This window comes from Uloborus diversus, chromosome 2 (genome assembly GCF_026930045.1).
Source record: "Uloborus diversus isolate 005 chromosome 2, Udiv.v.3.1, whole genome shotgun sequence".
In the NCBI taxonomy this organism is placed as follows: Eukaryota; Metazoa; Arthropoda; class Arachnida; order Araneae; family Uloboridae; genus Uloborus; species Uloborus diversus.
The window spans coordinates 148910786-148934352 of NC_072732.1; the positions used below are offsets into that span (position 1 = coordinate 148910786).

At 33.2% G+C, this 23567-nt stretch overlaps 1 protein-coding gene across 1 annotated transcript in view; it reads right to left on the reverse strand.

The window, feature by feature from the left end:
- Window positions 1–8747: 8747 nt before the first annotated feature.
- LOC129216070 (cGMP-dependent 3',5'-cyclic phosphodiesterase-like) overlaps window positions 8748–23567 on the reverse strand; it is an 86597-nt gene continuing 71777 nt past the window's right edge. Inside the window, exons 18-26 of the mRNA XM_054850214.1 lie at window positions 21287–21357; window positions 21079–21204; window positions 19856–19943; window positions 18813–18860; window positions 16350–16424; window positions 16137–16236; window positions 14049–14161; window positions 12328–12473; window positions 8748–9138 (exon numbers count right to left, since the gene is read on the reverse strand). Of these exons, the coding sequence (XP_054706189.1) occupies window positions 8964–9138; window positions 12328–12473; window positions 14049–14161; window positions 16137–16236; window positions 16350–16424; window positions 18813–18860; window positions 19856–19943; window positions 21079–21204; window positions 21287–21357 (942 nt within the window). The 3' untranslated portion in view covers window positions 8748–8963. The remainder of the gene's footprint in view (window positions 9139–12327; window positions 12474–14048; window positions 14162–16136; window positions 16237–16349; window positions 16425–18812; window positions 18861–19855; window positions 19944–21078; window positions 21205–21286; window positions 21358–23567) is intronic.

Below are 23567 nucleotides of genomic sequence, written 5' to 3' on the forward strand. Positions count from 1 at the left end.
AGGACAAAATGATTAACTGGTAAATTGAGGAGCACAAAAATGTTTTAAAATATTGTTGCTTTTTTTTAAATTGTAGCTGAAATACTGTCTAACCATGGATTGTATGGAATGGCCAAACGTCCAGTTAAGACAAGTCTATCTGAATGAGGGCGGAAAGTAAAAGTTTGATGCGCCTGTTCCGCTTATTTAAATGAGACTCCGCTTAATTTAGAGGCTAGCATACATCTGGAAAAGCTGACATCCCTGAAAATTAATAGCTGCGTCTAGAGCCGCTATATAGATAGGCCGACGCGTCAGCTTAAATTTAATTTTGGATCGGATTTTTCATTGTTGCGCTACTAGGGTTACCACGGCAATGATTCTGGTTTCACCAAATTTGCAGAAATAATATTTTATTTAATAAATAATTCACGTGCCGCTAAAAGTCGCTTGCAGTGAACAATCACCAAACGCGATAATTCGCCAGAAAAGACAACCACTCAAACATGTGCTCCGATCCAAAATGCCTAATCTTAAGCTGATGCGTCGGCTCGTACATTTAGGGGCCTTAGCTGCGTCCATTTCGGTCTGTAAACCGCATGTTTGCTTTTCCATACAATTCGCAACTCCAAAAAACTATACGGGGCACTGCGACCACAGTCTAATGGCGGATGAAAAGGTAAAACAAACAAATTCCGTGACTTATTGAAGCTTAGTGAATGACAGTAATTTTTCACCGTGTTTCTGGGAAGCTTTCTTTTTTATTCCTCTGAAATTACATTACACCATAAACTGTCTGAATCCTGTAATTTACCCGAAAGAAAACACGTGGAACGAAATGCTTTACCATTTTCGGTAGCATTGTTAATCACCGCAAGGTAGCGTATCCAAACTCCGGAATTGCGAATACATAGTCAGACAGCAGGCACCAAGACATTTAATTTCGAAATTTGTGAATTTTTGAAAAAGTAAACAACTCTTATCTATTTTTGATGATTCCTCAAAGATTGATTGAATATCATTCTTTCTTCTTTTTCGTCGGAAGCAGAGCAGGTCATTAGAATGGTTTATTAAGTTCTTGAAACTGGAGTGCAGGTGGGGGAGGAAGGAGCAGAAATGAAGATGAAACAAAACAAAAAAAATGTGTAGATGTCTTTTTCTTCTTTTTTCCTCCATCATAGTCCAGCAAACGAGGGTCCAAAATGAGGGTTAAAAAAAAGTTGCGAAAATTAGCACGCAACGCACGTACAAAAAGGGCTTCTATACATAATGAACATACTATAAGAACCACCGGTGGAAGGGGGGGGGGATGCATGTTATCTGATTTTATCCAACAAAATGCATTGAATATGTACCCTTTGCCTTCCGGAAAATTTTGAAATGGCGAGCCTGCCTAAACCTCAAAAACTATCTGCGTGCGAGCGAAATCAAATGTGTTTTTGTTATAGCTGTGATAGGAGCGGAGATATTACATTTCAAGGTTTGTCAATTAAAAAAAAAAAAAAAAAAAAAAACATTTTTTCCCTCTTTTATATTTTTTGGCTCCTCAAAGGCTGCTGTTATGATTCTTTCTTTCGCCCTCTCTCTCTTTTTTTTTTCCGTGTGAAGTAATCCGAGTTATTAGAGTGATTTGATTAGTTGAAAGAAAGAATCTAGGGGAGGGGGCACGGCCCCCTCCGCACTTATAAAGCAAGTAAGAGAGGAATAGCCAACTCTCGATAGCTCGCAGTTCCAAGGGACCGGCTAAAACGTTCGAGTTACGGGAAGTTTCCACAACAGTCTCAAGAGTTTGAGACCCGATAAAAACTTCTAGATAAAGGAATATTCGAGAAATAAACTTCGAGTTATCAAGATTCGACTTATTTGAATTCCCTCTTTTTTCCAAACCAGTGACAATCCATTTTCTTCGCTGCTTGATCCGTGAGTCATTCTATTTTAAACCAACAAATAGACCGTGCCGCACTATTTTAGATTTTGATGAAATTTGGTAGGTAATTTGATACTAATATTCAGTGCTCAAAACCCGCTAGATTTTTCTTGAAAATTTTTATTCCCGAGATATAGCTATTTTTTTACTCTGCAGATGAGTAAAATTTAGGAATCTATATCTTGTTTCTAAGAGCTCTAAGAGATTTATAAAAAATATTAGGAAGATCAAACACGGCTTATGTTAAAGCTAAAAGTATGAACTTTTATTTGTGCATAAAAAGAAACGATTTAAGTTAAGCTTAATTAGAAATTTTCCGGAGTCGAATCGCAGTTCAAAAACTGCCGTTCTCGTCATTTAGAGCATAAAAACGTCGATGAGGGACTTAGGAGGCTACTTACTTTTCCCTGTTGCAGTTAGTTATGCATACTAAAAGCACAATAAAAATAAGCTGATACTGGTAGTCCTTCATTATGAAAACATTGCATAAACTTAAGAAAAAATGGGTTTTTTCAACCTCCAAAAACGGCCTGTTGGTTAGGTGATAAAAATTTAAAAGCATTAGCGTAACAAATCTAAAGAAGTTCTTCTGCCCTTATATAGAAGTTTGGTAAGACCTCATTTGGAGTATGCTGTTCAGTTTTGGTCTCGTTATCTTAAGAAAGATATTGATGTATTGGATAGGGTTCAAAGGCCTTGCTACTAGGCTAATAAATAGACTTTCTCATTTAGACTACGATTCCAGGCTTAGAAGGCTAAAAATGCACAATCTTGAGCAAAGAAGAGACCAAGGGGACATGATTCAGTTGTTTAAATTTATTAAAATGAAAGATGTTATGGGGCTGAAGTTTAGCACTGAAAACAGGACAAGAGGTCATTGTTTTAAGTTATTTAAATCTCAGGCTAACATGGATATTAGGAAGAATTATTATTTTAGCAGGGTAGTGGAACCTTGGAACAGCTTACCGGAAGAGGTGGTAATGAGCAAGGGAGTAGATAGTTTTAAGAGGGCCATTGATTTTCATTGGGGATTGTAAATTGACTAGGACCAGCCTAGATGGGCCCAGAGCCTGTTGCTGGTCGTCACTTTCGTATTTTGTAAGATGCTGTTATGTTGCCCTTTAAAACGAAACAAAAGCTATCTTGTTATTCCAAGGCGTAGAAGAGATATAAGCCACCAAAGTTGTAGAAAAATAACTTGTTTAACCCTCCCCCAGAATGTTTTTGACATTGATGTCGAAAAACAAAATTTTAGACGATCTTTAAATGTGCTGAAAGGTTGCGGGTGCGAAATGAATTTTTTGCCATTTAGAGGAAAATCGAATTTTTTTTCTTCCTAGGTTTAAAAAGAGGCTTTATTTTTTTTTTCAAAAGTATTATTTATTTTTGGACTAACGCTTCGGGGGAGGCGAAGGGGCTTTGCTCCCCCCCCTCCTCCCTTTACCCTAGCTACAACACTGTGAATATATGTTTATTCAATAAAGCTTTAAGGACTTGTGCAGTGCAAAATAGTGAAGGTTGAAATAATTCAAATTCGGATTAATTATTTCACGGCATAAATCAATTATAAAATATCCACTCCATCCCCCACCCAGTAAGGTAACCCCAAAGACTCTTTCATACAAAGTGGTTAGTTGACTCAACTTATCAATCTAGCTGACTTTCAACAAGTTGATCAGTGAGCAACAGCTTAGTTGCTTCCACTACTTGCCTCGTTGGAAAGTTTCTTTTTTTTTTGCAATTATATACAAGGTGTCTAAGATCTTGCAATTATTTTTAAAAAAAAAGAAAAAGAAGAAAAACTATAACATTTACACACCTTTTTAAAAAAAAATCTTATCTCATCAATTTTTCCGACCTATTGGCACAATATGAGCTAAAGGCATGTAGGTGACGCTAACATCTAAAGCTGAAAATGCGTAAGAAAGAAATAACTCCCAGTTGTGACACAAGAGGAGTGTTGAGAGTCAACCCCCTGAATCCTTAGGTTTTAACACATATTCATAATCTCACAATTCATAAACATATAACGACTGTTATGACTGAATCCCCCTCCTCCACACACACAAGAATAGAAGTGTTTTAAGGTTGTGAAAAAACTTTTCTGAGAAAAGGATAAAAATTAAAAAAAAAGAGAATCATGTTTAACTCTGTATTTTTTTTTTTTTTTTCTTTTTCAGTGACTTTATAAACACCCTGTATATTAGTGTTAAATATTCGTATGCAATCTCAATCAGTTCTACGCATTCCTCGAATAAACATATAATGGGAATGAAAATAATTTCCAGTAAGTAAGGATTTTTCAAAACCAATGTTTATTATGGCAAATAATTCATTGATAAAATAACATGAAACTTAACACTATTCCAATTTAGCCTATATCGTTATTGAACTATCACTTCGTTTTGAAAATAAAATACATTAAGCATTTTCTTGCAATGATCAAAACCTACTATTGGAAACAAATGAGAGAAAAAAGCTAAAGCTAAAAAGCTATTGCTATTTTTTTTTACGATACATTAATAGAATAGCTTCAATAGCACCATCACTTATCAATAAAAAAGAGAGCACTTCTGAGTTTTAAAATATGCCAAAATTTGAAACATATGAGGGTTATTGTTCTTATCTTAATAATCAACGTCTTAAAACTCGAAACTTTTCATTTTAATTCATTGCCACAAGATATTTTTTTAGATACGTAGTTGGCTCTCTGTTTAATGATGCTCTATTTAAGGACGGCTTTTCATGGTCCCAGATGGTCCACTGTAGTGTTAAAAGATTCTATTTAAGGACATTTTCTACTTAAGGACGATTTTTTGCGGTCCCTTGAAAGTCGTTAAACAGAGAGCCAACTGGACATGATTGTTTTCAATAATACAAAGCAACAAAAATATAAATGAAAGATTCCAAGAAAGTATTTCTCTCTTTAAACTCCTAAACTTTATTTTGCTGAATTTTTTACAGTTCACAAAAATTAAATTAAATAATGCTTTCACATGAGATACAATAAATAAAAACATTAAGTTTGATTTTTGTTCAGTAGAAAAGGTAATGATAAAGTAGATGAAAATACATAAAATTAACACTAAAAAGGTAGCAGACTGGATGAAGCAAAGTAGAATACAGTAATAAACACAAGCAGAAAGGTTTTTAAGTACGGTATATTGTAACGTATCAATAGTCTACAGTCAATTCGCGATAACTCGAATGATACTATAATTCGAAGTTTTTATCAAGTCCTGATCTCTTTGTCTTTAATTCCATGCTAAATATTCTCAGTATCTCGAAGTTAACTTCCTTTAACTCGAAGTTTTTTCAAAGATGACTCGAAATTTATTTTGGAAGAATAGGAAAAAAAGAAAGAAAGAAGCAAACTATGAGAGAAAAATTCATTCACCTTCACTTGCAATTCCTGCACATTAGATCTCTAAAAGAAGGAGAACACCTGTTGAACCAATGCGCGATAAAGGAGTTACAAGTGTGGAAATGAATATAGTTTGTTTTCTTTTGTACTGTACTGTTTACACTTAGACATGTTGCTGAACTGCGAATCTTCTTTTAAGCTGAAAAGTTGTCAAATCAATTGTTTGCACCTTTATTCAAAGCTGTTGCTTTCCTCTTTATTCTTTAGTTTGATCATTTGCTGATAAGGTCCCAAGAGAGAGGGAGAGAGAAAGAAAGATTTTTCTTTACTATTAAAGGTGCATAAGCAAAAGCTAAAAACTTTAGATTTAGAAAGTGATAGATATGACTGTTAGATATGAATCCATGAATCCGAATTTGAAATGAATGAAGATGTGCACCTTTCCTGAAGTAGAATCTGCTCTACTCAAGTGGTTCCAGCAGTATCGAAATCAAGACCATATGCCATTCGTATAAAAGTGGGTCTTTGCTGCGTGAGAAAGCAACAAATTTTGCCATATTACTGAACAGAGAAAATTTCCACACCAGTGATGGGTGGCTGGAGAGTTTCAAGATCAGACACAACTTTGTCTTTAGAACTCTTCACAAAGAAACTAAACATTGTGCGAAAAAACTTTTCAGTTCTGTAATTTTTTCTGCTATATGTACATATTAATTAAAATATTTGATGGTTTTAATATTAAAATGTCGAGAATCGAAACTAGCAGTAAGTCGAACTTCTAATAAGTCGAAGTTTTTCATCAGTCCCTTTAGATTTGAGTAATCGCAAATTGACTGTAGTAATACATTTAGCAATTAGTGTAAATAAATTTTATCTTTTTTTACATTAAAAAAAAGCTCTTCAACATGTAAGGAAAGAAAGGATAAAATGTTGGCTCAAAAAATTAAGATTGTTTTAAAGAAACAGACTAAGCTGTACCACTTCAACAACAGAAGAATTGAATAAATGGATAACCATAACAAATTAAATAACACAGTAAACAATTTACTGAACAAGCAAACAAATATAAATTCTTTGAAATATACATGAAGCACCTAAAAGTCAACTCCTGAAGCCAAGGGGTGAAAGTGCCAAAATTAAAAATTTGGAGTCAACTAGTACAAATAGTAGGACGAACTCTCATGTTTTATATGGCAAGAATAAATAATGGGCAGATTATACAGCATGATTCAGAAAAAAAATTCAATGAGAGTCTACAGTCTGCACTTGGATTACATAGAATTGGAAAACGTCCAGTTTCGGCGAGTCTACCTGAATGAGGGGGGAAGTAAAAATTTGATGTGCATTTTCCACTCATTTGAATATGACTCTGTTTACTTTTGAGGATAACCTATATCTACAAAAGCAGGCACACTTAAAAATTAGAATCCCCCCTCCCCCCGCCTCATTACATGCGTCCATTTCCGCCTTTAAACAGGATTTTACCTTACCATTTAATTGGTGGTTGCTTCTAACCGCCTCACATGAGATAGAAAACACATTTTACTTTTCATATAACTTATTTTTTACTACTATTTCATTTGCTCATTTTTGAATATTATAATATAATTCAAAAAAGAAACAAGAAGCGTTTGAACACAAAATAAAACTTCATAAAATATTTTAAAACAAAACGTAAAGGTCATTCTTAGATAAATAACAAAAATTTGTTCATTTTTAAAAAGTAACAAACATCACAACCAAAAATGTATACATTTACATATAATGCATATATTTTAGTAAATTTAATGCAAAACAATGTGATATTAACGACACACAATAGTTATTTGACACAGTGATCATCTTAACCTATGTCCATGAAAATGATGATCTCATAATATGACATGTTTCATTGTAACCATAAGACATGATGTAATCAAAGCAAAAGGTATTGCAAGAACTTGAAGACATTTGAAGGAAAAATGGGTTTTTTTTCAATGCAGAAAAGCATGATCTTTGGGATTTACAGTCAGACTTTTCATCACAAAGTTCACACTGTTTTCTGCATTGAAAAACAGACTCCTTGAAACCTTGAAGAATGTATCAGAAACTTTTTACACTGATTATGTCGTTTCTGATAAATACTTTGCTGTGCAAAGGTACTTATTAATTTTTATGATTCATTGTGTCTAAGTGAAGATCAAGATAATAGCTCTTAACATGATTTGATGGTTTAACTGACGGTGAATTTTTGTTTTTACCCATGTAAAACTATGACACTTAAGTATACCATAGGCAGATACAGTAAAAATTCATTTAAAGAATACCATGTATATGGCACTGCACCTAAATTTCTTTTCAGTAATATTCAGTCAGACCTCGATACATTGAAGTAGAAAATTTCTCGCAAAAAATTTGTTTTTTGATATTTCTATATAAAGAGGCGATTTTAGATTTCTCATAAATACTCATAAAACATTAAAATTAAAGCTAATTTTCAGAAAGGAAACTCTATTTTTAATTTATATGTCAATCGCATTACATGAAAGCTAAAAATTAAACAATGAAATAATATGAAACATTTGCTGAGTACTATATATATATATATATATATATATATATATACATATCAAGAGCGCCCATATAGGGGGGCAGGGGGCAAGGGGGTCTCAACCCCCCCCCCTTTGAAATGAGAACTTCCTTGCTTTTAGTGCTTTTTTCTTTGCAATTATGTATAAAAATTTCTTTTCCAGCCATTAATGAATAAGTAATTAAAAATGTCAAATTTTAATATCTCTAATCTGTACTGAAATCGGTTTCCATGGGGAAAATTCTGCTAAACCTTGGGGAAAATTTTTGAGCCCCCCCCCCCCTTAAAATTTTGGGTAGGGCGCCCTTGAAACATAACGTCTATAAAAATCACTGTATCATAATTTTTTAGTTTTGAACTTTTTCTGCAAGGTTCAATACTACCATGACCACAGTCAATATTTTATAATAGTAGACATTATGTTTGATGGAAGACAAAATTAATCAGAAATGTTTTGCAACACTATGTCTTTGAGGTTCTATGTTATTCTCAAACCATAAAAATACCTCAACAACTTTAAAAAAAAGAGTAAAACTAAAAATAACAGAAGTCAGTGGCGTACCCAGCATAAGTGTCACATGAAACATTAATCGTCTCCTCCCCCCCCCCCAAAAAAAAAAACGTTTAGCATTGTTCATACAATTTTCAGAAATAAATCATTTTTACTCATATGTACAACAAAAGTTTAAATTAAAAACAAGAATAAATTATGAAAACATTTTACATAAAATTTGCCTCACACCCGTAATTAACAGTGCCTTCCCAGTAATATCGTGCTCAATTTAAGGTTGAAATTTTATAGTATAAAGAATAAATAATTTAAGACATATAATTTAAGAAAAAATAAGAAAATTTTTCAAAATTGAAGAATTTATGTTTTTTATAAACTTTTAAAACCATTTGGGGGGTATGTCTCCCGGACCGCAGCCCCTCCCTCCCCCACACACACATAGTGACGCTACTGCAAAAGGGTTTAGTTTTTCAGCCCATACTTACAGTTTAAAAAATCATTTTAACAAAATTATCATAGAAATTAATTTTTAAACGTCATAAACTCATTTTTTTCTTAAATATTTGTAAAATGGAAACAATAAATGCAATGTGAAACAGACAAATATGAAAGTTTAAACGCTCAACGCCGCTGCATCAACATTCGCATCATCAAGAAAATCGATTGGAGCTACATTACTGTTACAGCACATATTTGAGAAAATTGTCTCAACTTTTTCCCACTGCTTTTTATGTTTTTCAATTGTGTGTACTATATGCTTCAGCTGAGGGAAGAATCCTGAAAGTAACCTAGAGAAAAAAAAAGTGACAGTACTTCAGTTAAATTCAAAAATAAAAGGAAACAAAAGTATGTTCACGAAATACACCGCTAGTTCAGTCATTTCGAACCAAGGACTGCAGTTTTGTGCTTATTAGCACTCATCAGGCCGGCATGGGAAAGTGACTGAGCTGGAGATGGAAAACCTCTTAAGAAAGCCAAGAGTGCTTTAGCCCTGGCTAATTGGGCGGTAATTTACTGAAAAGTATGTTGTTCGAAAAAGCAAAATGTTTCTCAATTTAAAATGAAATAATGCATTATTTTAGAACAATAGTCAAATTTTAAACTTGAAGAAATGAAGTTTTAAATACTAAGTCTTGTACAAAATTAAAACAAGAAATTTAACAAGGGACAAAATATTAAAGAAGGGTTGACCAGGGCTCGTTTAAACAGATTTTTTTTTAAAATGAATTTTCTAAATTTTATGTTTTAACTTAGGAAATTTTAGACATTGCGGTTTTATTAAGCAGCTAATGGAGTCAAAATTAGTATATTCAGTTACTGCTGTTTGTGCTTTTAACCTCTAAAAAATTTATTTTTGAGTCCAAGTCGGTTGCGTAAACTTGCCCCGGACATGGGGCATGCTTATGCATATTTATTTTGACATCCAACGTGGTTCTGTTGATGTTTTGAACATAATATCTTACCATTGTTAAAATTAAGAAAATTTATTGCAGACTGAATAGTGTATAAAAAAAAGCTGAAGGGCATGAAGTTATGCTATAAGATATGTATGCTAAAAGATACAAATTCGTAACTCAATTAAAAATTAAATGGCGATTTTGAAAACTAAATAGCCTAAAAATACTAAAAAGGTTTTGAAACACTTTGGAGCGAAAAAAGCGTTATTGCACGTTTAGAAGTAAGACACAGCAAGGACGTGCGTAAAAGTACTCAGACATCAACACATAAACTTGCTCCGTCGCCAAGTTTGGATTCATTTCTAACATGCAAAAAAATATAGTAACATTTTAGTTCATACAAGTACAATTCTCAAAAAATAAATAAATTTCTGCTAATTTTTATATATTTATTCTTTTTTAACTAAGTATTATTTATTCACAATAAGCTTCATAACATTCAACTCAAAATAATTTACTCGACGTTGTCGAAAACAGATTATTCTTTCTGCACACTAGACCGAAGCTTGGCTAGTGCTGAAAAACTTGTCAGGATATTTGCTAGGGAGCAGCATCAATATGTTATGACTGTTGGCTCCTCAGTTTTAACTCGTTTTGAAAAAAGCACTGCGTAAATGTGCCCCAGTCTACCCTACTGTTCTTAAAAATTAATTGGGAAAGCAATAATGTTACTCCCCAAATTGCTAAGACAACATTACATACATATGCTTCGAAAAATGCAAAAAAGGGTTGAGGCCCAGATGCTCAACTTTTCTTTAATTGAAAAAGATGCTATTCCTAATCACATGTATACAATATTTTTTGCAATTTGTGTCATGACAACATAGGTTTGTCGTAACATATTAAATCAGAGAAAACTATTATTTCAAACCATATGATATTAAACACAAGCAAGTGCACAATTTATTATAAATTGTTAATATGAAACAGAAAAAAAAAGCAGCTTCAGTATGACTAAAAAGATGTTATACATCAAAAAGAGAAAAAGTAGAACTTGTCTGAGAAGATAAAAACATTATACCATTGGCAGATAAAATGTTGAGCAAAACTTGAAACAGCAGCTAGGTCTGCAATCTCAAAATTTTCCAGGGGGGAGGGGGTCAAAGTGCATAAACTTGGTGCATATTGTATCGCAAAACAACAAAAACCACACCCATATGTATGAATATACATTGATTTCTTAAAAACAGGAGGGGAAGAGCAATTGCCCCCTCCAAACTCCTATAAAAAGATGAACCTTGAAGGAGCTACCTTTCATTAGAAACGTTGTTTAAACTTGTATGCACATTTATTTTCACAGAGCAAAATGCATTCAACATTAGTGGAAAAAATGTTTCCCTACATACTCATAAGAACTAAAGCTATCTCTTGAGCTCATTAATAATTGTTACCTTGATAATCATACATAGATTGCATTAATTATACATAATTTGTGTAAAAAATTGCTGGTTTGATTTTTGTTGATTTACATTCACAAGACTAGATTCAATATAGACTGCTGTAGCCTTTTTAGCTTTTATTTATTTATTAGCAGTACCCCATGGCTTTGCCTGTTTTAGAAAATTAAAAGGTCATTTGGTTTGCCTGCATATAAACAAATAATGGATGATGAATTTCTCGCCAATTTGCTATGTTCATTTGCTTGCCCATGTTACGGTTCCACGTTATGATAATTTGCTCAGTAAAATGTTCTCAAAAAATTGGAATAGAAAAAGAACAAAATCAAATTTTCGAAAAATCGCTTTGAGGTGCACACCCCTATGCTACAAGTTAATTCTGTGCCTAATTTCATGAAAATCGGCCGAACGGTTTAGACGCTATGTGCATCACAGAGAGACATCCCGACTGAGATCCGGACAGATTTCCCAACAAACTTCATTATTTGTAAAGTTTATTTTTACTTTTGTGAGCAATATTTAGTGTTTTTTTAAAGGCTATAAACAGTGAATGTTGGTGGAGCAAGATAAGAATAAAAAAGAAAAAGAAAGAAATGGAAACTGTCGCAAAAGTACATCAAAATGTGAAGTCATGATGGAAATTTCAAGAAGCATTAACTTTTGAAGATATCTGCTCAAAGAAATACCAAGATCGGTTATCTTTACTAATAATAAAGCTACAAGTCTGGATCTCTGTCTGGATGTCCCGATGTCTGTAATGTGCATAGCACTTAGACCGTTCAACTGATTTTCATGAAATTTGGCAAAGAATTAGTTTATAGCATAGGGGGTGCACCTCAAAGCGATTTTTTGAAAATTCGATTTTGTTCTTTTTCTATTCCAATTTTAAGAGAATTTTACCAAGCGAATTATCATAACGTGGACGAGTAAAGTACCAAATTATCGTAACCTGGGACAGTAACATGGACGAGCAAATGAACATAGCCAATTGGTGAGAAATTCATCATCCATTATTTGTTAATATGCTGGCGAACCAAATAACTTTTAATTTTCTACTATGGGCAAAGCCGTGCAGGTACCGTTAGTAACTTTTAATTACATTTTTTCATACATAATTACTCACTGATATACTGGTATAACAACTTGTTCCAAAAAATTAATTTGCAGTCGTGGTATACGAGCTTTTTCTCTATCCATCATTTCAGTTGGATTTACACCCATTGCCTTTTCTAAATCACCTTGAGTGAAAAACTCCTTATAAATCATTTTCTGAAAATAATACAAAGCAAAAACCTTTCAGTCAACTAGTTAAGGAATCTTAAAAGAAAATCGAAATACAATTGTTCTTTATAAATTATAGAGTAAAGTTATTCAATCAGTACAATTTTGTTACACTGGCAGCGTTAAGAGCAATATTGTATTTTGTCAGTAATGATTTTCCTGCACATAAGTTAACAATAAGAGAGCTATCCAAGTTTTTACATAACTCCATGAAGTTTTTCAGTTCATTTGCAACTGAAGTATACATACACAATACACATATGCAACAGATTTCACTTCACAAACAGGCCCATCATTTCAAAAAAAAATTCTGGGGGGGGGGGGGGTAATACTTGATATAAATTTTCCCAAAAAACAACAAAAACCATACCCACTTACATGTGGTTTTGCAAAGCCAAGCGGGCAATTGACTCCAGTCCCCCCCCCCCCCAAATAATGGGCCTGATTAAAAAGAATTCCTTAAACCAAGCACCTAGAAGCAAAGAGGTGTATTGTAAGTTCCAAAATTATAAGCTTGAAAATAGCAGTCCCAGCCAGGGCTGACCAGAGATCATGTCAGCCTAGTCGAAAACTAAGGACCCAGCTTGACATTGAGTCCTATAGGATTCATTAGGAGTGCGAGGCCTGATGACCAAACTGAAAAGGAGCCTGCCTTGGCTCTTGGCGGCCCTAGCCCTAGCAGGTGTTGCTATTCAGCATGACTTAAGCGTAATTCAAAGTGTTCCCTCACATCACGTTCACCACGTAAAGAGGACAGACTTAGTTTTCGGAAAGGGAGAAGCATTTATACATTGCGAATGCCAGAAAAGCACATGTCAATTCTCTCACCCAATAGAGAGCGCGCCCTCATCTTGTGGAGACCAATGAAATGTGACTCCCAACTCGACGGACGTCCGAGACGTAGATATCTGCAGGGCCAGATTTGGAAGTGTGGAGGCCCCTAATCAGGGTTCAAAAAGATCATCACATTTTCGAAAATATCCGATACTTTGATATATATCCGAATATTTTGATATATATATGTATATATCAGATATTTTCGATTTTTCGACCCGTGAAAGTTAGGATATTTTGTAAAAATTTTATTGTGGGGGGCCCCTTTGTTGTGGAAGCCCAGGGGCAGTATCCCCGCCTGCTCTCCCCTAAATCCGGCCCTGGATATCTGGCTTCTTGTCCCGTCGACGGGTCCGGTACAATATAGCTTGCAGTCATGGCAACGCAGGCCGAAAAGTTTTAGGGAGAAAGGAACTGGTTTTAGGGAGGTGACGGGATGTGCGGACGCAGTGTGAATGTTGCAATAGAAAAACTTTTCAATGAAAACCTATCAGAAGTCTGAACATTTGACATGTTTTACTCACACCTCTAAAACATCCACTTGCATCCTTTTGCTTCTCACTGCATATGTGTACATGAGTGAATAATTTCATTCTTTGCCAAATAGTAAAGCTGATAATACACAAGCTAATATAAAGTATACAAAAGAAAAAAAGCAAGATGCTTTGCATCCCATAAATAAATCAATTTTCACACAGTTGAAGGAAAAAAAAGAAAGAAAAAACTTACTGCTATTTCTTTAGTATTTTTCCAGTCTTTGGTTTGATCAGATAAGTCACAAGAAGTTACCATTAGACATAACAGAATTGAATGATGGTCAGGGTTGGATTTATCATATCCAGCTAGAAAATGCAGGGAAATAATTCGATTAAAAAAAATCCATGCGTGTATTTGTCTATCAAAATGAATATTTCACTATCTAAATATTTGTTTGCACATCATTCTCATAACCAAATATTTTTTAAAGTTTTCAAAGAGTGCTCAATCATGTTTTAAGCATTTTCTTTTCAAATTTAATTCTATGTGTAGGATCAGTTAGCATAATTTATTGTTGACTAAAATGAACTGTATTTTTACTTGCATCATCTCAACACGTTTCCATACAGTTCTGCCAGCATTGAGCACTTTATTCATGTCTTTATTCAAAGTCTTGTAAAAAGGGATGTTTTTATAAATGATGTAGACCAATGATTTTCAACTGGTGTGTCGGCGGACCAGCACCGAACTGCAGAAAATTTGACCGGTCCCCAGATATTTTTGCTCGTCCACGTTAAAAAATGTTCCATACTAAAAAAACAATAATAATAATATTCTATACGACACCATTCTTACAGATTTTTTGAACAATTTTACTGCTTTCCTTTATTTTTTAGCAATGTTTGTTATTAGAATAATTACTCTCTTATCTTAATCTTAACAATATAACTTTTTTTTAAAACAGTTCTTTAACACCAAGTAAAGCTTTATTAAAATGTTTACTTATTCATTTATTATTCTTATCATTATAGTTTGTAAAAAAGGAAAAAAATCTGTCATTCACAAAAAAGTTTCCCAAGTATGTCATGGTTCTCAAGTCAGAAAACTTTTTTTTTTTGCAAAGAGAAAAAAGAATTAAGAGCGAGAAGAAAAAAGTGAAAAGACCTCACTGGTCTGAAAACTGAATTCACATGTTTTTAACTACCCGCAAATGCAAGTCCCTCCCCTCCCCCCTTTCACGAAAAAAAAGGAAGAAAAAAAAGAAGAAGTTTAAAAAAAAACACCACTGGCTCACAGTTTTCTTTTTTATTTAAAAAAAGCTCTTGACAGTCTGCAGGTCAAAAAAGGTTGAAAAACATTGATGTAAATTGTATTATAAGCATATAAAACAATTATCATTTGTATTCTGCTGATAGTTTGTAATAAAAGTCACTAAAATACAATTTCATACTACAGAATCAGTTACAAATTTTAGTTCTGATGCTAATACTGCTAGTTAATGCCTTAACTGTTTATTATCGTAAAATTTGGAATAAAAATAACAGTAATAATATCCAAAATATAATTATAATACAGTCAAACCTCGTTATCGCGACACCCGGATTTCACGACACTCCGGATGTCACGTCACTTTTTCAAAGTCCCGAACCTATGCCACATAATTTTAACGTTTAGTAGCACCGGATTTTACGACAGTCTTTTTGGTGCACCTCCGGTTACGACGACACTTCGAACAGCGCCGACTGGATCAAATATTTCTTTGCAATTGTTAAATTTTCTGTAAAATAATGAAAACATCAGGAAATGTTTGTTGTAGGAACTTCGGACTCTGCAAGAGGTTTGACCAGGCATGACACCTCAAGAATGGTGGGGGGCGATTAGATAAGTTCTGAAAGGTACAGGTTTCATACTTTGACAAGAGGGACAATAGAAAGGAATTCAAAGCAGGTGGAGAGTCTTGAATTAGTTTCTTTCTTGCTGATACTTTCGTGGAAAAGAGGAGTGTTAAAAATGCTATTGAAAAGTTATTTAGTTAGAAAAGTTTTTAGTTACACAAAAAATAATAATAATAAGTGAAGATTTTTTTAAGAAAAAAATATTTTTGTTATATCTACCAATAATTCAAATTTACATTAGTTAAATCTGATTTAAAATGTATATATAGATACTACTATTTTCTTCATTAAATCTAATTTTAATGTTAACTAATGTTTAATTGTGAATTTTTAAATATTCCGGTTATGACGTCGCTCCGGCTATGACGACACTTTGTTGACAGTCCCAAAGGTGTCGTGATAACGAGGTTCGACTGTATTAAATAAAATGTATTAAGTTACTTACTGGCTATAAGTTGCTTGATGTCTTTAATTATTCTAAAATGATGAGCTAAATCAGTTGCTAAAATAATGTGTCTTATGTAATCTAAACATTTCTTATACTCCTAAAAAAAATCATGTGAATGAGCTGATAATTAAAATACAGTTAATGATTTTGTAATGAAAAATAACATGTTTATGAAATGAATATTACATCAATGAATTATAGATTACGTACCTGTTCTGTGAGACTTTCAAACATATTGCATCCTTCAGTGTGTAGTATGGCCATTGTTTGAGCAAAATGATGCCTCTAAAATTAAAAAAATATATAATGAAAATAAAAGGTACATATGTAGAGGTTTACAAATACTGATGCTGAAAAGGAGTAAAACAAAAGATGGATTGTTTGTTTTTAAATGCATTTCAAGTACAATAGATCTTCGTATGCGCTTAATCACTGAAATAATTGTAATTTTATAACAGCAGATTAACCAATGAGATTGAAACATTTACCACAGGAATAAGACAGTGGTGCAGCCACGGGAGGGGTTTTGGGGTTAAAACCCCTCCCAGAACACAAGCACATTCATTTCCTCCATTAAGATCAAGGGAAAAAGCAGAGTATTTGAGCTTTTCCAAGCGGAATAGGTTTCAACAAAATATTTTACTGTTTTCAGCAATCAGGAAGCAGTCAGAAATTACTTTTCAATTCTTAAATATAAAAGTTGTATTTCATGATAAGCACCCCACGTCCCCCCTGGTATAAGATAGCTAAAATGGTGTCAATAAAGCTCTACAGGGTACCATGGTCCCTCAGCACTTCCATCTCTGCACAACTCCTTTTTAGGGACATCTAGTGAGAGGAAGCCTACCGCACCCGATTTTCTGAGGCTCTCAATCAATTCTCATCGAAAGATCGAAACCGTTATTAGCTAGCATTTGACATTCAAAAATACATGAATGTATTTTAGGAGGAGCTTTTAAGTGATCTCGCGAAAAACACGCAAAAAATGAATACAAGATTAAAGTAAAACTAATAATAAATATTCTGTGCTTTTCCCACTTTCTTCGTTTCATAGTGACATCAATACGAATTATTAATTGTTTTTAAGAAGTTACTTAGAATGAATAATTACTAATCTGTAGAAATTCTTTGATATTGAATAATCATGCACAAGGGCACCCATATGCAAAATTTTAAGGGGAGGCTCAAAAATTTTCCCCATGGTTTAGCAGAATATTTTTTCCATGGAAACCGATTTTAGTACAGATTAAAGATGTTAAAATTTGACATTTTTTTATAACTTTTTCATTATTGGCTCATATTAGTCATTAATGGCTGGAAAAGAAATTTTTATACATTTTTGCAAAGAAAAAAGCACTAAAAGCAAGGAAGTTCTCATTTCTAAGGGGGGGGGCTTGAGCCCCCCCCCCCCCCCTACTTCCCTATATGGGCGCCCTTGATTACGCATTGTAAATGAATGGGAAAGAAAGCAACAATTTTTGATTTTGAAAACCCCTCCCAGAAAAATTTTCTGGCTGGGCCACTGGAATAAGAATTTTCTGGCTGCGCCACTGGAATAAGATCACACAAATATATAAATTTGTACTACATTACTGAAATAGTAGACTCCTAGACATGAATAATCTTCAAAATCTTTTTTGAACTTAGTATAAAACATGAAAATTCTAACTAAGCTGCAAGAAAAATAAGTTTTTTTTTACAGCATCAAAGAATCCCAAGACATTTGGCAAGTCTATTCTTTTCAAGAACATAAAAATATAATAGGAACAGCACATAGTTGTTGCAGTAGAACCCTAGTAGAGCGAACCTGAGATATTATGCTCCTCCAGGTTGTAGCGAACCTCCTAAATGGTCTGAACTGAAACCCCATGTCATCGATGCCTTTCTAACACTTGTAACCATCCACAAACACTAGATAAACAGCTACAGGGATACAAAAAACCTCGAAAATTTTAAGTTTATCTTAGCATTTGTCCCAGTGAGATTCTTTTATCAATTGTTTCTCTACAACACCATCCACTACAATTCTCACCCCTTTTTCTCCAAAATACCCACAACCTCCTCAAACCACATTCCTTTGTGTTTTTGATAAAGCAGCTGTTCGTACAAAAGAGAAACAGAACTATTTTCAAGCTCCCTCATTCTTCAACTGGTTTTGGTAAAACAATGAAGTCATTCATTTGTTTTCTGGTGATTTTTAATTTTATTCATGATAATTCAGCGAGGATAAACAAAAACCATTTTCGGTAGAGGAAAAAGTTCAAGAAAAAATTCAATTTATTCTGAAATCAGAAAGTGACGAAAGACTGTTCAATTTGCTATGAATTTTTACTTTCTATTGACTTTCTATTGAAAAAACCTTAATTCTATCATCTCTGCATACAAAAGAAACAAATATTTTATAGTTTGCTTACATTTTATAGTTTGCTTATTATTGAGTGCAATGTAGTTAGTACTAATATTTCTCTTTATAGCTTTAACTACTAATCTGTGTTCATTATAGAAATATCTTACAAAAGTTAAACTTTTTTTTTTAAAATCAGATGTAAATGATCTCACAAGTTAGTCTGTTGATGGTTCCTAAAAGCAGTATTAGACTACATTATCAAAATTTGAGTCTTAAAATTTCTTGAGAGTAGAATTAATAGATGAATAAATTCGGACAACACTTACTTCTAAAACTGATCCTTCAGAACTATACAAAGCAGCAAGCACAGATTTCTAAAATATGAAAACAAAAATACATTTTGAATTGCACTAAACAATTTTAAAGCATAAAGAAAGTATTATACATATTTTTCTTTTCTAATTTTATTACAAAACATACAAAAAATCAAAAGCAGTGAATTAAGGCAAATTCATGGAGGTAAGTGATTTATGAGCTCCAGAGTAACAGTATAGTTAAAATGCCAGTTGGATACAAACTATGAAGTAACAATAGAACCATTTAAATTTTCAAACACTTTCCATAACTTACATATTGTTGCACTTACATGGCAGATATCAATAGACACAACAAAGACAACTTTTTTTTTTTTTTTTTTTTTTGAATATAAACCTAATATTTTGGTCAGATCCACTCATGGGTACAGAAAAAAAGTTTCCTTTGCATTTTTTTTCAATGGAGAATGTGCATTTATGAATTATTATAGCATCAGATCTAGAGATTATACACTAAATTTTTCGACTATCCTGCAGTATGGTGAAGCACTGGTATCTTCAGTACTAGTATCTTACAGAAGAGGTTGTGCCACTTGCTCTTTTATGCAACAAAGTTCAGGCACAAAAGCAAAAAGCCATTGTTAATGCACTACTAGTTACAACACTGAATTCTAACAATATTGCTTTTAAATTGAAGGTAGATAAAGCATGTGTTTTGGGATAACCAAACTTTCAAAAACGATTACTATAAATGCAAGTCTTTTTCTTTAATTCAAGCAAATGTTTAGTTTTAGTTTCATTGCTGCAGTTAGACTACGGTTTTAGCAGAAGATGTTTCAGCTTGGCTAAGTTATGTATCATACAAAACATTTACAAGCACTAAATGTTGTCACTGATAGCAGAGTGAGGTCATGCACCAAACAAGATACACCAAAAGAATTGTGTTAAATGTTCTTTTACCACAATTCTTTTTCCTTGAGAAATGGAAGGATTTAACGAAATAGCATCCTTTCACACAAAACTACTGTAACAGTGGAAGTTAAAGTAATACCTACAGAAGTTACTTGAAATGCACTAGTAGTTCCCCTATGGTCTAAATCATGACATAAGCAAGCAACATAAAATGATAAGCCTTCTAAAAAACTGAAAAAAGAAAATAAATCAATATAAATTCAATAATAAAAAAGCTGAAAAAAGAAAACAAATAAAGAAAAAGGAAAATATAAAGAAAACTAGTAAGAATACTAAATATCTGTTAGAACTTAACTTAAACAATAATTGCCAAAAGATTTTTATTTGCGGAAAAATATACTTTCACCGACAGATCGTTTCCCCTTTCAATTTGATGATTCAAAACAGATGTAACTGTACATCCAATATCCTTTATTTTTCAAGCAAATCAATGATTTAAAAAAAACACCAACACAACTTGAATTTCAAAAAGAAATGTTCTACAACAAGAACCACAAAACAACCCAGAGAATTTCATAAACTTCGTTTTATAACTGCCCACTGGACATTTGATAGAAATAACTCACATTTGATCAGGGGTATAGTGGAGCTGAATGCGCCAGTACGCCATTCCAGTACTTTTCTGCTAGGCAGAACCCCATTCCAAAATTTAAATTCAAGTGAAACTTCGCTTCACTTAATTTGAAAATCCTGCTTTCTCTCAAAAACAAACTAATTCAACTTATTTTTCAAATTTGACACAAGAATAAAATGAACAATTTAAAAAAATTTTAAAGCTATATAATAAATTACATAACTTCAAAACAGGGGTCGGAGTGAGTACTTCAAAAAAGTTAAGGCACTGTTTTGATAAAATTTTAGGACATCATAAGGACAACAAATGTCAAGAGCTTATAAAAAAAATATTATTTTGAGCATTTGTTTTGTTTTTGTTAACTTTGCAATGAACAAAACAATTCAGCGCTATTACACTGCTTTTGATTCTAACTGTTCCTTATTTGTGCTTAAATTATTCAATTTATTTTGGAAATAAAATAAAATAAATGTAATTTAACTGACTGTTAAACCATAAATAACATTACTTTTTGAGAACAATGACTTCAACAAATTTTCTTCAAAATTTCTCCATGCATCAAATTTTTATTCCATTATAGAGTCGAAGAAAAAACTTCACTCTTTTTTGCATACTTTTGCATCTGAATACACTTTTTTACACAGAAATCTTAATTTTTTTCAAATAAAGAAATCAAAGTGGAGCTATAATATAATCCTTCAGTTTAAAACAGAGATATGACACAAAATATACCTTATTTCATTGCCCATCAACTTGAGATTTTTTAGTAGCAGATAAGCGAAATGGGCAACCGAAAAGCCATGTTTCCAATTATGGTATGGGGGGTCCCGGTATCCTTGTTTCACATGAACCACAAATCTTTAAAACAATGCCAATTATTAAATAATGATGACAAAGTCTATAAAAACTTCATAAAATGCAAAATAAACATAAAGATTACCGAATTAAGGTATTCTTTTTGAATTTCCATAACTGGTGAAATCCCAAATCCTCAAACATAGCAAGGGTTGCCTGAGATTAAACAAAACAGTTGACATTTCATTGATTTTCAATCCAAATTGCTGCATATAAAATAATTTCAGTTAAAGTTTAGCCACTGAAATTTCAAAATCAACCTATCATGTTCAAAAATTTATTATTTTGGGAGATAATTTTGTTTAACTAGGTTGAAGAAATGTAGCACACTTGCTCGAGTAGCTTGTTTACTTCAGTTTACGACAAACGCAAAAATGAACACTAGTACGATTGGAGAGGAAATTAATGCATGCCTCTATGTATATCTGCACAGGAAAAACTGGGAGTGGGATTTGAAAAATTCCAAGGATGCCATTTCTCTCATTTCAGCTCTGTGAATCGCTAATTAGCGAAGATATTAATTAAAAACTGCAAAAAAAACCTGTTTTGCTATTAAGTTTTATCAATTAAATTATGAATGAAAACTTTCCTAAAGGTAAGCAGAAATTTAAAAAAAAATCATGACAAATTGAATTTATGGAGTCAAATTTTGGAGCTTTTTTTCCTCACACTGATGATACAAGTAGTCTTCTTTTTTTTTTCACTTCAAAATTCGGTATTTTATTATTCTTTCTTTCGTCTCATTGGGTGCGTTTGAGGGCCTCGACTGGTCGACCAGTGACTAACCGCAGCATTCTATGAGAGCTATAGGTTAACTGGTTGCTACCAATGTCTTTTATGAGCCTCACCAGTTGATCTATCGGTCGACCACAAGTTAAGCTGGTTGATTGAACCACTTGTCATTTTTGACCAATTATAAGTATTTTTCACCTGCGTGTTATTCCTCTGCACAAGTAACCGGTGATCAACCGAAAGTGTTCGATGAAGCATTGGTTGGTGAGCAACCGGTTAGTAACCGCTGATGTCATTAGTTGTCATGTGATCAATCGACCGGTAGGCACCGGTCGAGGTTGTCGAACATAAGCTTTCTTTTTCCCTCTTCCCTTTCTGATGACATAATTAGTCACTGGCAGACAGTAAATACAGCCACTTAATTATTTTGACTTTATGTTCATTTAATCATCTTATAATAGGGGATTTTCAAGGATTGTCAATGTTATTTGCTGTTGCCTGAGATGTTTTTAGCACAGTTCACCTCATTTGCCTAATATTCCACTAGACTTATTAAGAGGCTATAGGTGGCATAAATTGCAGCTATGCCACAGAGAATTAGCATTGTGCTTCTATTATTTCTACACCATTAGAAACAGAGAGTACATGGTGTCAATAACTACACAAATGAATTGCAGAAAAACCTGTGTATAACGATACTAAGTATAACGATAAACCTGCCTACAACGATATTTTTTTCTCTCTGTCTCTAGTAAGCTCATTGACGAACCTGATTTTTTTTCTTCTGTCTCAAAAAACGACTCCATAGTGTCTGGAATGTGAGATAAGAAAAGAACGGAGTAGTTCTTATGTTAGTCTACCATTTTGTAGCTCAGGGGTCAAAGGAGGAGGGAAGAAGCTGCGATTGAAATGTGTACTGCTGTTTATATCTTTTGGAAATGGTGCCTAACTAGAAAGGAGGAAGTTTTCTTTCTCCATTTCATTTGCAGAGAATAGATTCCAAGTGTATCATGTATTGAGCAAAATTTGTTTTTGGTGTGATTTACATAAAAAAGTATTTAAAAAAAATTTTTCAACACCTTTTATCGAAAAAAAATCAGTACATTTCTTTCGAAATAAATTGATGTTCATAATATCGTTGATACACAGTTTTATACCTTTTACTTTGCAAAACTTTCATTTTAAATTCTATCTAAGGCTGTAAAACGATATTTTTTTGAATTTGAAGTTTTTTATTCAAACTGTCTACAACAATATTCTGTTTATAACGATATTTTGTTTTGGACAATAGAAAATCGTTTTAGACAGGTTTGACTGTATATGCATTTGCATTAAAGCACTTCCCTGAACAAATATAAATCTACAATTTCATTATATATTTATAGGCGGATTTAGGACTGAGTTTCTTGAGAGGCAGGGGGTTTTTTTTAGCAATCACTATTGCTTATTGCTTTCATTTGACTGTTTTTGGCGTCCTATCATTTTATTTTCCCACCGCCACACTCCGCACCATCACCGTCGACCGGCTCCTCACGATGCTGCTCTATAGCGAAAGCCGTCTCCAGGTTGCATCCATGTCCTACACACATGCGCACACATACACAATTACACACACACACAAACACATACACACA